At 46.5% G+C, this 17,444-nt stretch overlaps 1 protein-coding gene across 1 annotated transcript in view; it reads left to right on the top strand.

Annotated features, from left to right (window-relative positions):
- The window catches only part of epg5 (ectopic P-granules autophagy protein 5 homolog (C. elegans)), a 30,283-nt gene extending 15,312 nt beyond the window's left edge, over nt 1-14,971 (top strand). Inside the window, exons 28-45 of the mRNA XM_076271160.1 lie at nt 173-335; nt 832-974; nt 1,335-1,491; nt 2,453-2,647; nt 2,917-3,130; nt 5,815-5,999; nt 6,552-6,759; nt 7,140-7,215; nt 7,414-7,517; nt 7,857-8,032; nt 8,213-8,398; nt 8,703-8,912; nt 9,036-9,180; nt 9,443-9,685; nt 10,155-10,368; nt 10,914-11,129; nt 11,725-11,839; nt 12,550-14,971. Coding sequence (XP_076127275.1) covers nt 173-335; nt 832-974; nt 1,335-1,491; nt 2,453-2,647; nt 2,917-3,130; nt 5,815-5,999; nt 6,552-6,759; nt 7,140-7,215; nt 7,414-7,517; nt 7,857-8,032; nt 8,213-8,398; nt 8,703-8,912; nt 9,036-9,180; nt 9,443-9,685; nt 10,155-10,368; nt 10,914-11,129; nt 11,725-11,839; nt 12,550-12,732 — 3,133 coding nt within the window. The 3' untranslated portion in view covers nt 12,733-14,971. The remainder of the gene's footprint in view (nt 1-172; nt 336-831; nt 975-1,334; nt 1,492-2,452; nt 2,648-2,916; nt 3,131-5,814; nt 6,000-6,551; nt 6,760-7,139; nt 7,216-7,413; nt 7,518-7,856; nt 8,033-8,212; nt 8,399-8,702; nt 8,913-9,035; nt 9,181-9,442; nt 9,686-10,154; nt 10,369-10,913; nt 11,130-11,724; nt 11,840-12,549) is intronic.
- Nucleotides 14,972-17,444: the final 2,473 nt, after the last annotated feature.

Below are 17,444 nucleotides of genomic sequence, written 5' to 3'. Positions count from 1 at the left end.
CACTTGATCCCAATTAAAGCGGGAACAGTGTTGTCAGCCTTGCCTGACAGACACATATATATATGATGTCAAATAAAGACTTACAAAACAGCTAAGAGAACTTCTCTTTCTGACCCCACCTTCTGTTCCCTCACTCCGTGCTTTGTGTCTCTCTCTCCCTCCCGGGTTGCAGACTTGCAGCGATGCGGGAGACCCAGCAGGTGGCGCTGGACAGCGAGCTGCTGGAGCTGCTCCCTCAGCTCTACTGCAACCGCGAGGAGCAGCTCAGCATGCAGCTGGAGTGCAAGGGCAAAGGGGGCCAGGCCTGCCAGGGCGCCGCCCACATCAACGCAAAGGTCAGGGGTCACATGCGGTCATTCACACAGCATCACCCTGGCCCCTCATTGTTCCCCTTTTTTACTAGCAAAGAGGTTTTTTACCCAAGAGTTAGTCTCTAAAATGAATCACAGAGAAAGGAGCACTAAAGAGAAATGACTAGTCAATTTGTCTATTGTTATTACTCATTTACTCATGTAGTTACCCAGCTATTGGTCTGTGTACTGTCGATATAATGTCTATAAGAGCAACCTTTTCATTAAGTTTTTAGTGTATGATCTTCCCTACCATATGGGTGCTTGTGATATAAATTCACTTTCGATAAAGGCGACTGTTAAATGCTAATCAGCTTTAACTTTATAAATGTTTATAGTCTGATTGATGTGCTGTGGTGTATAGTGTGTGCACTGCTATCTCTTTTGTGGTATGTGTTGTGATGTGTTATGTGCTTCTGACTCCTCCGTGTGTCGGTTCCTCATGTTGTGTGTGTGTCCTGTGGTGTGCTGGGTCCTGTAGTATGAGGGCATGCACCTGCAGGAGCCGGTCCAGACGCAGATCCAGTCCCTGAAGAGCGACATCAAGCAGCTGCAGACAGACGCTATCAAGCCCCCGCCCCAGAGCGTAGCCGAGGCCGCCGTCCACACGGAGAACTTCATCACGTCAGTACCCTCATCATCATCATCCTTATTATTATCCTCATCTACTGCTCTCAGACCAGTCTCACACATGGGCATTTTTTAAAGTTTTACTTTAAAGTCTATTTCTGAATGTTTTTTGGGGATGCTCATGGTGTCTGATATATTGCTTTATTTTTTCTGACAATTAAGTATTGAAATGATGTTTGTCAGGGTTTCCACAAGGTCTCAAAAAAAAACACACAAAAAAGAGAGATAGAAAATCTGACAAAAGTGAATTAAAAAAATAAACTAACAAATAATCTAAAGACATTCACCCCTTAATAGCTTGGCGTAGTTGGTGGTTGCAAAGATTCATGAGTTTTGTATGCCCACACTGCCCAGTGCCCTGGTCAACGCCTTCAAGCTGCACCCATCTCCGGCCGTGCAGAAGGTGGGCATCACAGCCTTCTATCAGGTGGTGTCCTTTGTGTGTGAGGACACCCTGCGCCATCCTCCCACACGCCAGTTCTTCTCCTCCTGTGTGGAGATCCTGGGTCAGGTAGGCACTACTAACCCGTCCACACATGTCCACTGCATGTACCGCGTACCCACTCAACACACACGCATACACACACTCACACACACTCATTCACACAAGCGTACTGAGCGTCATACATCTTAATTCACCATCATCTAGCGGTTTTATCTACAGTTAGGTAATGCTTCACTAGCGCTGGGTGTACAGCACACAGTTGCGATGTGCATGTATATCTGTGTTAAGTTGATGCAGTCCCTTTAAAGAGAACGGGACGTGAAATGACGTCAAGCTCCGTGCTGTTATCGTTGATGGCCAGCGGCATTTGGAGTTTAGAGATGACACATGCACTTGTGTGGAAATTGCCTGCTTTGACTCATTACAGTTAGATGTCCACAAGACCACAGGATAACAATAAAAAAACTTTTACCTTGCTGATGTGAAAGAGGGGAAGGAAGATGAAGAGGAGGATGAGGAGGAGTGTGTAATGGCCTCATCCATCTTTTTAGTTTTCTTCCTGCTGGAGAGCAATAGAGTAACAATAAGTCTGTGACATCCTCCCAGAGGAGTCAGACCTGGGCATATGTTGTTCACACATTGCTCTGACAGGAAGGTAAAAGAGAAACGTTAGATCTAACACTTTGTTGTGTCACTACGCCACTTTGTAGACAGCTTGAAATAGAAAAAGGTTCTGCTTCATGCTTCAGACAATGTGCAGTCAGATGGAATATATCTGAATCTCACAGGCGCGCACACACACAGACACACACTTACAAGCGTACACAAACGTACTCATGCACATACTGTATACTTGGACATTACTCAGTGTCCACTTCTGCCGACATGTGCCCTGTCTTCATACACGTGGTCCTCTCCTCTCCTCTCCTCTCTCTTGTCCTCTCCTCTCCTCTCCTCTCTCTTGTCCTCTCCTCTCTCCTCTCCTCTCTCCTCTCCTCTCCTCTCCCCGCTGTGCTGCTGTCTCCAGGTGTTTATCCAGGGTGTTCAGACAGAGTGCCGGCACATCTTGAAGACCATCCTGCAGAACCGCCGCCTCTGCAACCTCCTCTCACCGTACTTCACGCCCAACGCCTCGCCAGCCGAGCTGGTGGCCCTCTACGAGGAGGTGGTCACAGCCCTGCACGCCGACAGCGGAGATGTCATCTTCATGCTCCTCACCAAGGTTCGGGTCACTCAAATCACAGTCAAGCTAAAAAAAAAAAAAGGAATAAAGCCTAGCAACCTAGGAGTGTAGAGGGATTTACTTTATTTTTGTTAAAAGTTTTGATCACATAAATTAAGGATTTCCACTTCCACCGCATGAAGATGATGACATTTGTTTCCCTTATCCATGTCAACAATATTGCAGTCATTAAACTTGTGGTTTCTAGTCCTTAAAGTGACTTATGCCCCTCTCTCTTCCCCTTCCCTTTCCGTCGTCCACTCTCCCAGTTTGACCTGAGCCAGTGGCTGGCGGGGTCCCAGCCGGCCTTCCCCGAGCGCAGCCGTCTGATGGAGCTCATCCATTTGGCCCTGGGTGCATGTGGCCTCCAGCCCGAGCCAGAGGTGCTCTTGCCTTTCAACCTCTTCTGCAAGCACTGGACACGCATGCTGTGCCACCAGTTCCCCGACCACTACAGCGACTTTCTCCGCCTACTCATGCAGAGTAAGTCACCGCCTGCAGTAGTCTTGCATGCAGAGTAAGTCACCGCCTGCAGTAGTCTTGCAGGGGGGCCGCTGTGACTAAAACACTTGCACACACTATCACAGACTGGAGAGCACTTGGTCAAACTGGGCAAGAGAGCCATGATGAAAACTAGAAAGGCACAGAGGGCCAAATGCTTGTACGTAGCATTATCAGCGCCATGGACAAACCGTAGATAGCGAACGCCGTCATATGTGGTATTTATCAAACTTTCACTTCATCGGGTAATCTGCGCCTTTCTCCGCCCCCTACCGCAATTTTACGAATGTTCACAACTGAACGCCATAGCCTACATACAAGCTCAGTTGAATGAAGTTAACTGATGACAACATTAAAAAGAATCAAACGTTTAGCAATCATGAAATGATACAATACAGTACATGATAAGATGTCAACAAGCAAGTGGGTGAAAGTGAAAGTAAGACATTCGAAAGGCCAACGAAAGTTAAGGTTGCTTTTAATATAGTACAAAGACGCAAAACTGGTGCTCTAAATCAGGGGTTCCCAAACTTTTCAACCCGCGACCCCCAAAATAACCGTGCCAGAGACTGGCAACCCCAACTATCCCTGGATGTGACTCAAAAAATAAAATAAAATGTGCGCACCGGCCATACGCACTTGGCTTATCCAAACACGGGCTTAACGACAACACAAAAGAACAGAGCAGCCTGTTATTATTTTACATATAGAAATTTACAATATGATAAAAGCAGAATACCTTAGTCAAAAATAATATCCATGTAAGTGCACATTAACTTTGAAACATTACTTTAATTTCCATTTTAACAGAAGAATATCTCAGTCAGGGTAATATCCACAAACTGTTGTAAACTGTACATTGTTGCTGCGCAAATTTACATTTTGCCAACTTTCAGCGTTAATGTCATCTAATGAGATGGATGCGCGCTATGCGCGGAACACAGCAAGTCTTGGTTTCATTGTGGAGACGGCCACACGGAGATCATCCTCCACATTTAGACGCGATCTGTATTTGTTTTTAATATATGTCAGTGCAGAGAAAGTCTTTTCGCACAGGTATGTGGAGCCAAACGGCGTCAGTACGTCCATCGCGGCCTTGAATAGCTGTGGATATTCCCTCTCGACTGAAATCCAGAACTCAGCAAGCGTCTTGGAATTAAAATCTGTCTTTATAGTGCGGTCAAGTGACGGCTCTTTTATTTTTCCCAAATTTATTTGATTTATGGAAATCATTTCGTGACCCACCCCTCGGCGTCCCGCGACCCCCCGGGGGGTCCTGACCCCCACTTTGGGAACCCATGCTCTAAATAGCGATTCTGTTGTCTTTGAAAGGTTCTATTGATGCATTTAACCGCAATTTGGATTAACACCTGCTTTTACAAGGCGGAAATATTTAGGCCCAGAATAGGTGTGCGCTTTCACAGGCAGTTTTTGTACATACCGCCGAATATATAATTATGCGCTCTTAACGCTTCCTCTCCCATCTCTTTACGGTAAACTCCCACTTTCCCCTTGACCCTCCCGTGAATGCATATGCATGACACGGAAAAGCGCAATTTGCCATTTTCAGCTCTCCCGACAGGCAGTCTTAACATTTACCTCAGTGGGCCTGTTTGTGAGGGCGCCATGATTGTACACACACGTTGCAAAACAAATACGCCTGAAGTGGGCGCAAATGTGTTAATACATCTCAGAGAGAGCAGGCTTCCGCCAAGGTCAGATGTCCTATTTGGCATTATGTGACATTATTGAAAGTGAAGCTACATTTGTATCCACCCCATGATTCAGAACTGCTCCAATCTAACTGTGTCTTTCTGGCCCCATGCTACACTTTTCCATGACAGTTACATTTTTTAAAAATAAAGATTGTAGTTTTTGCATAATCCTGCTTACAAACAAGACACCAGACAAACAAATAAACAAACAAATGAATGCCAAACAAAGCTACAGTATGCCTACGTGCTTTCCCCCACCTCCCACCTATAGCATCTGCATGTCTCTATACTTTTAGCCAAAGACTTTTAATCCTCCTCCAAGCCCAAGCTTTCAGAGATGTTTGTGTTATATATTTCAAAACTCCATAAATACTTAAAGTATTCCCACCTTGCCGTCTGTGGCCCCACACAATTTTTGTCTGTACATTTCGCCATGGTTGTCTCTACTCATTATGGTTTAATATACCAGTGGCCACACATTACTAAACCTGCAGAGGCTCAGAGCTCTTAAGTGGTGAAAACATCTACAGTTTGTTTCTCTGTACAGAATTAAGTAAACAGTTGCAGTGGCACTTAATGAAGTGTACTAAATGAGACGAGACGTGGCTAGCTGTATTATTTATGCTTGAAGGCCTCTAAGTCCTCAACATCACTCGAGATGAAGGCCTTGAAACGCAGCAGTGCTGGTGCTGTTGGCATTATTGATTCATATTCATCAGCAGCAGCACCTCCTATGAGTATACTTTGGCGTTTCATATTCAACACTGCAGGATATAAACATATACAGTACACTTGATGTGTCTGTTTGTGTGAGTGGGGGTGTGTGTGTCTGTGTGTTTGGGCATCTGTTTAGTATTGTTTGTGTGTGTGTGTGTGTGCGTGTGCGTGTGTGCGTGTTTCATAATGTGTTTGACAGTATCTGTGTGTTTGTGTGTGTGCTCATGTCGCTAGGTTCGTCTGAGCAGCTGCTGAGCCCAGAGTGTTGGAGGTCTTCCCTCCGAGTGCTCGGCTGTTCCCCGCCACCAACCAGGAAGAAGGTGGCCAGAGCCCCCAGCTCCTCCTCCTCCTCTTCCTCTTCCTCCTCATCCCCCAAAGCTGGCTCTGGGTCTGCATCTATCTACCTATCCCCACAACAGGTAGCTCACACTTCCCTCACCAGAGACAAACAGCTGCATGACGCCCAGCTTCTTCTCTGCCACTAGTTTAAAAGAGGGAGAAGGGGAGGAGAACAACCATAATGGCAGCTGTCTTTTTGGCTTGTCTATTTGTGTCTTTTCAGCTGTTGTAATGAGGTTGCTGTCTTTTTGGCTTGTCTATTTGTGTCTTTTCAGTTGTTGTAATGAGGTTGCTGTCTTTTTGGCTTGTCTATTTGTGTCTTTTCAGTTGTTGTAATGAGGTTGCTGTCTTTTTGGCTTGTCTATTTGTGTCTTTTCAGTTGTTGTAATGAGGTTGCTGTCTTTTTGGCTTGTCTATTTGTGTCTTTTCAGTTGTTGTAATGAGGTTGCTGTCTTTTTGGCTTGTCTATTTGTGTCTTTTCAGTTGTTGTAATGAGGTTGCTGTCTTTTTGGCTTGTCTATTTGTGTCTTTTCAGTTGTTGTAATGAGGTTGCTGTCTTTTTGGCTGCTCTATTTGTGTCTTTTCGGTTGTTGTAATGAGGTTGCTGACTTTGCCCTGTGTCTTGGTCTCAGGTGGACGAAACAATCGAGTGGCTGTCCAACTACTTCCTGAAGCTGCGTCTCTCTAAGGGGGACTTCCGCAGCTTCGGGCTGCTTTGCAAGTGGGCACCCTACATTGAGGAGGTCAAGGCCTTCCTTGGGTACCTGGTCAACTACGTCATCAGTCTGGAAGTGAACAACTGTGCCAAGGAGCCATTGGGGAGCACAAGACTACTCAAAGGTAAGCGATTAGAACAAGTGTTGGGTCAACTCCTAGTGTTGGGTCAACTCATAGTAATGGATCAACTCATAGTGATGGGCCAACTCATAGTGACAGAGCCAGCACTCACAATTTCCCCTTTGAGATCAATAAAGTATCTATTTATCTATCTAATAATGTGTCTGTCATTTTAATTGATTTTTATACCCCATGGATTGGGGTGTTTATCAATGTTTTTATTGTGTGACCTATTTACTAGAAGTTCCCCGCTTGTGTGGTGAAGTGTAAAAGCACTTTGAGCGAAATTCTTTTTGTGAGAAGTGCTATAAATTACTGTTATTATTTATTTATTTATTTATTTTTTATCATTAAGCACCATTATTCACATGCTTGTCTTTCAGCTCTCCAAGATCTGCAGTCTAAAATGGCCAAACTCTTCAAGCCATGGATTCTGGTTCTAGACACTGATGATGCCAGGTAATGCCCACCGTCCGTATTCTGTAGTGTGGCAGCTTTTAAGTACCTTAGAAGTCTTTTGGCAAAATTAGCTGGGTTTTCTTTTTCAATAAAAGCAAGAATATGACTGTTTCATCTGACAATTTCCCCATATGCATACGTATGTTAGACCAGCTCTGTAATGAGTCTTAAGAAAGTTGTGGGGCTTTTTCTGGTCAGTAATCCCCGCTGCTACCCCTGGCTGGAGTCAGACACTGCGATTGCCACTGGCCTTGTCTCCCTTTACGCCCAGCTAACCGACACCCTACATGAGAAATTCAAAGGTAAGACCCAATGCAAAGTACCTGTCTCTGCTGAAGAGCACTTACTTCTGTCTCCAGTGAGTCAATGAAACAGTGGGAGTGTTCTAAACTGATATGGCTTAATTGGACCTGGACTGTGTGCGTGTGCGTGTGCGTGTGCGTGTGCGTGTGCGTGTGCGTGCGCTTGTGTGTGTGCGTGCGTGTGCGTGTGTGTGCGTGCGTGCGTGTGTGTGCGTGTGTGTATGTGTGTGTATGTGTGTGTGTACGTGTGTGTGTGCGTGTCTGTGCATGTGTTTGTACGTGTGTGTATGTGTGTGTACACGTGTGTGTACGTGTGTGTACGTGTGTGTGTGGTTACAGATCGTTTGCTGCCGGGACAGAGGGGCGCCCTCTGGCTTCACCTCATGCACTACTGTGAAAGCTGCACGTCCCCTAAGATGCCCGAGTACCTTCTCTACGCCTACCACAGCGAGTACAACCTCTTACTGTGGAAAGACCTGCACCCAGACCAGGCTCTCATGAGCCAGTTCTTTAACGTGAGTGACAGGCCTTTCCTTCAGATTAATATACAGTCAACCAACTTGACTATGTCACAGTTAATTTAAAGTGACTGCAGTTTTCACTTGTGTTGGATGGCTGTACTGTTATACCACTGTATTATTGAAGTACAGTAGAATCTTCTGGAACGTCCATTTTTTTTTTTTTTTTTTATCCAGGTGGAGCGGGGCAGTCCTAAGAGCTGCTTCCTGTTCCTGGGGGGCGTGCTGTGTCAGGTGAACTGGGTGAGCGTGCTCAGTGAGGCCCTGGGCCCTCAGCCCGGCCCCGGGGCCCAGACCATGGTGGTCTACTTGCTCTACATGATGGTGTTCCTGGCCAAGGAGGACCACCTGCTCAGCAAGCCCGTGAGTGAGCTGTCTTAAAGCCTCGTCTCGTTTCTCCCATCTAGACCGTAAACATGCCCCAGACGCTACTGTGTGTGTGCCAGAAGTCATTGTCATATGGTGTTACGGTTGACTGCCAAAATAGGCTTGGTTGTTGTTAGTTGGCGTGTTGGTTGTTTTAGCTGCCACATTCAACATGAGTCATAATGTGTTGTTATGGACAGTCCTTACCCATTTTGGCCCATACGAGGGATTTTGCTTAAATGTTCAGTTGAAGTTTGCTGGTAGGTTCTCTGTTGATTGGTTAAAGTGTTCTGTCCATCAGGAGTCACCCCTGCTGAGTCTGCTGGGACAGTCCAGCTCTGTGCCCTGGCATCTGGTGGACTCCTCCGCCTACGAGAACGTCACCGGCTATGTCAACACCCACTACCCCTCCTCCCTTATCCTCAGCCACGACACGTCCTCCCAGCTCGTCGTCAAACTCCTCAAAATGGCCGCCGGCTTCGGGCCAGGTCTGGAGGGCAAACTGCACCAGGTGAGCTGAAGCCAGACCCACAGGGGGCGAGCACTAGCAAGAGCAGTTCAGTTCCTCTAGTGCAGTGCTCCTTAAATGTGACGCTGACGTGATGGTGGTTGTGCTTTTTTTTGTGACGTTAAGGACATGACACTGAAGTGCCAGGCCTTCCTCCGCCTCATGGTCCAGTTCCTGACTGTCCTGGACCAGAACGGGAACATCAGTCTGGCCTCCCTGGAGGTGGAGATGGAGAAACTGCTGGAGTGCATTGTGGTCTTCAACCCGCCAGGTAAGACACAGGCGACTAAACCTTGCGATGCTCCTCAACTAGCTTTGTGGCTGGTGTAGAATAACTATCACCATTGTTAAGCCACCGTTTCAGTGGAATTTGGAGCCCAAGGAGCATATTTATTATTTCATTTACATGTAAAAGAAGATGAATGATTCTATGTGACGAAATGCACAAATATCCATCAACTCGTACAGCTACTAGCGTGAAGGTTGCCTTCATTGTGTCTGGCATGTGCCACGTCTGTCTGGCCTCTCTGCAGAGACTGACCTGCAGCAGAGACACATGGCCACCTGCAGCCTGTTCGCCGAGCTCCTGAGCCTCCTCAACGGTGCCGGCGTGTCCACGGCCGAGGGGCTCGGCGCCAAGCTGCACAGCTGGGTGGAGAAGAGGGCCCGCGGGCCGCTGGTGCTGCCCCTGCTGACCGCCGCCTGCCGATGCCTGGCCTCCGTCCGCCACATGGCCCGCGCCACCGAGGCCTGCATCCTCTCCTACTTCGCCGACGGTGAGTGCTGCTGCAGCGGTCTTGCTGGTCGATTCAGTCGTCTCCACTTTAGTGTATACAAGGGTCCGTTTCCCAGACATGTATTAAATGAGGGATCTGGGATCCTGGAATAAACGGTACAATCAAGTTAGATTTTGAAAATACACAATTACGAAGGTCCTACCTTCAGACCTCACTCCCAACACGCTCCCCCAAAACACACAAACGCGGAGGGGGAGGGGGGGTAGATGGCAGTTTGACTACCAGCTGATTGTGCTGGTAGTAATTTTTATCACCATTGTGTCACTTTGGTCTCTTCTTTGCTAAAAATATGACCTCAAAGCATTGAGATGATGTAGGACCTTACAGCAAAGATTAATAGAAGTTCTGACCTTACATGAATGTGCACATCTAAGGAGTCCTGTCCTTGGAGAGTTCCAGATGGATTTTTTCTTTTCTTTTCCTCCGTCCTCTTTTCATCTCCTTTCAGGCGCTGATCAGTACTTTGGCTGGGGTCCTATTTTGGTGTCCTTGCAAGTGCCCGAGCTGACTGTGGATGACTTCATCCAGGAGAGCCTGTCCCTGGGGAGCTTCCTAACCCTCTACGTCTACGTCCAGCAACGGCTCAACCTGGACCAGACCGTGGTGAACGAGAAGAGGACCCTGGCACTCCTGACTACCTGGCTCAACCAAGTCTTCCCCAGGTTAGCCCTGCACTAACCTCACCTTGCCGAACGTTTACTACTTGTATCTGAATTGTACATTATTATGATGAAGGAACTCCCGTTTTGAAGGAGCAATGTTGAACAGGCACAGTTGTAGATTATGTTGACATAGCTGAAGATGAGTATGCTCAAAAGTCAAAAAGTGAAGTCTGAACCTGTTTGTTCCACCCATGCACTGACCCATCTTATTCTCATTAGTTATGCTGTCTTGTTAAAAAGCACCAGTTATGAAACACAGAGAGTTGACCTACATCAATGACAAAACTACAAACTTCGGATTCTGACTCTTTCAGATGTATGAAGTTCTCAGAGCAGTTTGCAACTCTAACACAAAAGACGTTTTTGTCAATTTGAGCAGATTGCTACTCACAGTCCTCTTGCTGCCCTCAGTGTGTGTGTCCAAAAAGACTCCAGCCAGAATTACAACTAGCTGATACCTTGCTGCAGGAGCACAGAAGGGTGAAAATAGATGGGCAAAATCACAGACTGCATCTTGAGGTGAAATTGGCTTTTCTCTTCCCCAGTGGTCCGGCAGACGAGGCCAAGCTCTTCCTGTGGTGGCACAAATTCCTGCAGCTGATCCAGGGGCAGGTGGATCTGGGGGACGCATGCGCGCTCGACTACCTGACCCTCACCCTGCTGGCCTTCCAGGCCCGGCTGGCCCTGCTCGGGGAGGAGAGGATCAACTCGGGCATCCTGGGAGCCATCGGCCTGGGCAGGAAGTCTCCTTTGTCTAGCAGGTATGGAGAGGCTGGATGGGTGAGGCTCGTGTGGATCAGTGGCTGAGAGGCTCCATGATAATGTTTTTTGTTGGGGTGAAAATCATATTGGCAAGGACTTAAGTAAGCATGCATGAGAAGACCAGAGGTGACTACTGAAGCTCTTCAAGCATGACATTTGCAAGCTTGGCAATACTTTGCGTGTGATACTTGTAGATAGTAGATATTAGATCCCATTTTGCTAAGAACATTACCTAAGGGGGAGCGCTGTGGCGCAGCAGGCTGCAGCGCCCGTACCATGTACGGGTCTGAGTGCCCACGGGGACCCAGGTTCGAATCCGACCTGCGGTCATTTCCCGATTCCCACCCCATCTCTCTCTCCCACTTACTTCCTGTCACTCTCCACTGTCCTGTCCAATAAAGGCAAAAAAGCCCAAAAAATATACTTAAAAAAAAAGAACATTACCTAAAAAATAAGATCTAGCATTGCCCCTACATGTGCCATTTTGCTATACCATAGGTATTAATGCCATGTTGGCATTAAACGGCTATGTCAGACTGTGTTCTCACAGCGGAGATGTTGACTGAGAAGGTGTTGGTCTCACGCTCTTCACAGGTTCCGCGTGGTGGCTCGCAGCATGTCTACCTTCCTCCTGGTGCAGGTTCCCTCAGAGAACCAGCTACGCACCCAGGCGGGCCCTGGACTGCCACTCTCCGCCAAAGCCCAGCAGGTAAGGCCATCAGAGATCAGGACTATGTTAGAGGGACATTTAGATTGATGTTTCTGTGTTTGTTTATTCACCAATTTTTTACTTACGGTTCAGACACAGGATTGACATAGAGTTGATGCCATACATGTTATTAGTTTATGACTATATAGTGTAATGCACTCACTGGGAATGAATCCCATAAGCCTGAGGTTGTAGCACCAGTATTCTAACACCAGTATTCTAACAGCTGAGTTCCACAGGTTCCAAGGGTTTAGCACAGTGCGCTAGTGGAACCAGATCAGGACTTGGGCTTCTCCTTCAGTTCATACATTTACATTAACTTACCAGACACAGGGAGATTTCAGCCGCTTATCTCTGTGGGATAAGCTTTGTTACTTAGAAACATGTTCTTTTAAACAGACTATCTACTGTAAAGCCCCATGTAAATACATTTGTAAAGTGTTAAGTGTTGTTTCTAATTATAGCAGCAGAACTAAAGGAACACGAAGCAAAGAAACAGGAAGTAGAAAGGTGAATTCAGGACCCGCAGTTAGGAAAACTTTTTCCCCCCCTGAATTTGCCAGAAACATGTAGACCCAGAGTTCAGCTGTGTTGCGTAAAAGGCTGGCTCATGCTGCATCGTCCTGCTGGAAGGCTTAGCCCTCCAGATGGCCATTTTCTTTAGCTCAGGAGATCAAACGTGTGTGTGTGTGTTTTGAACCTGTCCCCAGGCCCTGGCCGTGCTGGAGTCCATGCCTGGCAACAAGCAGTACGCTGAGCTCCAGGAGGCCGTGGGCCAGGCCCGCGAGTTCATCACGCACCCGGGCTACTGTCTGCGCGACGCTAACCGCCTCCTGGCTCTGCTAGTCAACTCCCTCTACACGGACCTGCACTACCTGGACATCATCCGTTAGCACACACACTCTCGCACACACACACACACACACACACTCACACTCACTCACTCTCACTCATACACTCACACAGACACACACACACACACACACACACACACACACACACACACACACACACACCGAATCTCACCGCATCTCACCGCCTTCAAACCAGGTGGTAACACCGTGCTTTGACTGTGAGGCGGGAGCTGAGCATCATGAGCGGGGCAGAACCGGACAGTGTGTCGTGAAGAACTCATCCATTCCGCAGACAGAACCGCAGGAATGGAGCTCGGTTCTCACCATTACGCTGTCGTTTTAAGAACAAAATTCAGTCAGACTGACAGACAGACTGACTAGAGCTGGTGGACTGGCCTTGTGGGTGGACAGGGTGGTCAGACACTAGTCCTTTCCTAATGCACAGTAGGCTTGTCCCCTCGATGCCATGGCCAGGTGTGGAGGAGAGCCACTGGAGGTCTTACTGGTTCCCTCTTGCCCAGTGCAGATATTTGCAGCCTTATGGCCTTCATGCTTGAAGAGAGTTCTAAGTGTAATCAAGTTCTCACATGCTGATTCAGTTTAGCTGGCTTATTTTTCTTTGCCTTTCTCTCCCACTGTCTGCCTTTATATAGAAACTGGAACTAAAACAACAGAATACATCAAATCATGCGGACATTTTTAGGGTTTGGACAGTTTCCAGTAAAGTTTGATTTTTGTAATTAGACCATCAGGTATTTGCACTGAAACATGCTTGCAGATTATTTATGCTGTTGACATTTATTTGCATTGATCTATGCTGTTGAAATTCTTTGACTTCCCGAAATTGCCATCAGCACTTTTTACTGTTTGTTTTAATCCCCCGTTCAATATAGCGTGACTGGCGAATGATAGAAGTGCCAGAGGAGGATCACTTAGGGCACGCCAGATTCCATGAAATGTCGAGGGGCTCCACCGCTCCTAATTTGGGTCACTGAAGCACGGCACCAGTTGCGTACATGTAGCTACAGCATGTGGACACAACAGAGCAGCGTTGCATTCCTCCACTGGTGTCCAGGCTTCAGCCTGTTTAGGGCCTGATATGTAGTTTAGTTTATTCTCTCTCTCTCTCTTTCTTTCTCTTTCTTTCTCTCTCTCTCCTCTCCTCTCTGTCTCTTTCACTCCCTGTCTCTCTCTTCTCTCCCCCCTCCTCTCTCTCTCTCTCTCTCTCTCTCACATCTTGTACTCCGTTACTGATTTTTTTTTTCTGCCCCGGCGTCTGAGCATGCACAGGGCCAGATTGTAAACTGTTTGCATGCTTAGCGGGTGCCGTCACAAGCTATTTTCTTTTCTCTACCATCAGCCAATGCGAAAAGACTGAATCATCCTGAGAAGTCATGTCGAACACTTTTTTTTGGGGGGGGGGGTGTTGTTTTTCTTTTAGTCACAGACGCGCATCAGAGTAGTGTGTCATTTGAGATGATAAATACCCTGTATTTTGCCAAGTTGGGATGTGTGAATGTCAGTTCAGTTCTGCTTTTATTTATATTGTTTTTAAATGTCCAAGGGTAATGTTAGATGCGAGTGATGTCCCGTGTCGATCTTAAAATGTGCTTCTGCACACACACACACACACACACACACACACACACACTTCTACTGATGTTGTACTCATGCACACACACACACACACACACACACACACTTCTACTGATGTTGCACACATATGCACACACACACACACACACTTCTACTGATGTTGCACACATATGCACACACACACACACACTTCTACTGATGTTGCACACATATGCACACACACACACACTTCTACTGATGTTGCATACACATATGCACACACACACACACTTCTACTGATGTTGCATACACATATGCACACACACACACACACCTACTGATGTAGCATACACATTTGCACACACACACACACACACTCCTACTGATGTAGCATACACATATGCACACACACACACTGTTGCACTTTGCTTGCCCCACAATACAATATTTGTCCAATCAGTTGCTTTTAAATCAAATTATTACATGTTATCCACGTAATGTATGTCATTTGAGCCTAGGATATCATATATACATCATTTGCGGATACATTCTTTGGAAATATATGTGTTTGACGAAGACATTGCGATGTGATATCTCACAGTGTTTTGCTGGCCTTTAAGGTTTGTGTGCAACATCTTGGTTTCATGTTCTCATAATATTTGTGCCATGTTTTTTTATGTTCTAAATACATTAACCAAAAGTATGACCTTGCTCCTTAATAGAACCTCATAACCTTCCGAACATGCTCTCATCATCTTCAGTCGCACATAGTCAGTTTCTGGATTACTCATATAAGACCATTTTTTTTTCATTTATTATACCTGAAGAAGTCAACATTATTGAATATGTTCTATGGAAAAGTGATGAATCACTATATCTCCACCCCATACTTCTTATGTGATGGTCTTCACATTTTGTTTGTTCATGTTCTTCAAAGACTTCCTCTTACCTACGTTTGTCAGAGGAACATTGTGCCCACTTTACCCATTTCAGTTGCTATGGAGACTACGATGAGACAGAATCGGGGCGGGGGTTGTTCTGATCTCGCCCAGACAGCAGATGGGAACAGTCAGATGCAGCGTGTCCCAAACACAAAGGAGAGAGACGGCGGCCACCGCACTCCCTCTCTATTCCCCGCGGAGTTCCACCTCGTCTGGTGGACTGCGTGACTCACTCAGGTTTTACACACAGGAGAAGACGTGTGAAGGGGCTATAACTCGCCCCCACACACCATCCCCATAGACACACACACTTCCACTATCTGTCACGACTGAACCAACTGAGTTACAATCACAGTCTATCTTTCATATTGTACCTTTACTGATAAAGAGTTTACATTTAAGTTTAAGTAGTTCTGGGTCAGGCTTGGATGCCAGTGCTGTTTATAAACAGTGTATTTGTGTTTCATATATTGCACCTTGATCAGGTGAAGTCTGGTCATTTATTCTCTACAGTTGTTGAATTCTCAGCTTACCCTCATTTCATTCTCCATCAACATCAGCTCCAAACCTGCAAAGTAAGATCAGATTGTTATGTCCTCCAAATTGGAGCGCCAGCGACGAGCCGACGAGGGCCAGGTTGTGCGACTTAACCCTTAAAGGTGTAGGTTTTTGAACATTCTAAGTTCCGCAACAATTGAAGGTTCTAAAATTCTATGTTGAATTCAATGAACCCAGATATTCTTTAGAACGTTCATTTCTCAACATTCCCATCACACCGGTGTGACGGTACTCCTTTAAGGGTTAAATGGCAGGACCAGCTTGTGGATAGCCTGGCGAGCCAGACCCACATTATTAATGTAGGGTCTGGGCACTCACCGTTCGCAGTGCTCAGTCCGAGGGTCGGGATAATCAGTTGTCTTTCAAATTCCCTCTGCACGCAATAGGACGCAATATGATATTTGTTTTTCAAAGTAGCAGGGAATTCAAGCCAAACCGTTGCCATCAATCATTATGTTAAGCCCAACAAACGACTCTATACACGATTTCAATGCCAGATTTAGTTTCGATTCCTAGAGCTCACAAGTCAACGGAGAGTTGCTAGACTAGCCCTGGCAGCCGCTAGGGGCGCGTCTAGATTTCTAGGCTAGCTTGTGGAGCCTCTCCGCAGGACAAACACTCTATATGCCAGCACTGTAGCGACACCTCCCCCGCTGTCTGATGTCGCTTCCATTACTTCTGTTGTGATCCATATCTCCTGTGAAGCAGACAGGCTTCTGGCTGCCCACCTCCCATCATGGCCACAAAGACTGGCTGTCACTTTAGATTAGCTCTTAGCACTGAAGTCGTACAGCGCAAATCTGTAAAGCATAGGACCAATTCATCAGTGTCCACCATGAATGATGTCACTGTGAAAGGGGCAATCAAACTTGATTCAGGCTGTAATTCAATCAAGCTGTTTTGCCGCAGCCACTGTTCCAGTAATGACTAATTCAGAACGGGTTCCTATAACTGCATGCCTGCAATGCTGTAGCTGTTTGTATTTCGTGATGCATAAAATCAAACAGATTTTTTTTGTGCAGATTGGACTAAAAGTCAATAGGGCCCCTACAGAGAGACTGATCAATACCTCTGTGGAGTGCTGATACTGGCCGGTGTTGTGAGGTGGGCGTGTGTGTTTGTGTGTGTAGGTGGGGGGGGGATTGGGGGGATTGGGCAGCTCAGCTCATCAGCATTCATCTCAGACAGTAATCATGCAGCTTGCACTAAATCTCCTCTCACTTCAATTTGAATACTTTTGAAGCTGTTTCGTGATTAATGAAATGATATTAATAGATCCTCTCACCACTAGCTCAGGAGAGAGGGGGGGGGGAAAGTTCAAAGACATGAGTGTGTGCGTCCTCTTAATGAACTTAAAATGTGCACTCACTGAACCGGGCTTTCTCCTACTTCACTTACACCTGCAGTTAACAAGACAGACTTAACCCACACTGCAGTGATGAAAGTCTCTGAGGTGAATACAGCATGCAATTCATGATTGATGGGTTACATCCAAAGAATCTAATGAAATGCAAATGATGCTCCCTATGTCAGATCCACCAGGCTTTGAAATATTAGCTGTAGAACTGCAATTTTAGCCGTCCAGCTCTAGGTTGCATTGCGACTGAAAAACGTCCATTCAGGACTTTCTCCAAAGCTGCAGTGGTTTTATGGTAGAATGCAAAGGTTTATTTCTGT

The sequence above is a fragment of the Alosa pseudoharengus genome, unplaced genomic scaffold (genome assembly GCF_046254945.1).
Source record: "Alosa pseudoharengus isolate Yale_2024_CS ecotype anadromous, Long Island Sound unplaced genomic scaffold, YU_APseudo_1.1 YU_APseudo_1.1_scf_6, whole genome shotgun sequence".
NCBI lineage: Eukaryota > Metazoa > Chordata > Actinopteri > Clupeiformes > Clupeidae > Alosa > Alosa pseudoharengus.
Note: the sequence above shows the minus strand (reverse complement) of the source record. Positions and strands in the feature narration are given on the sequence as shown.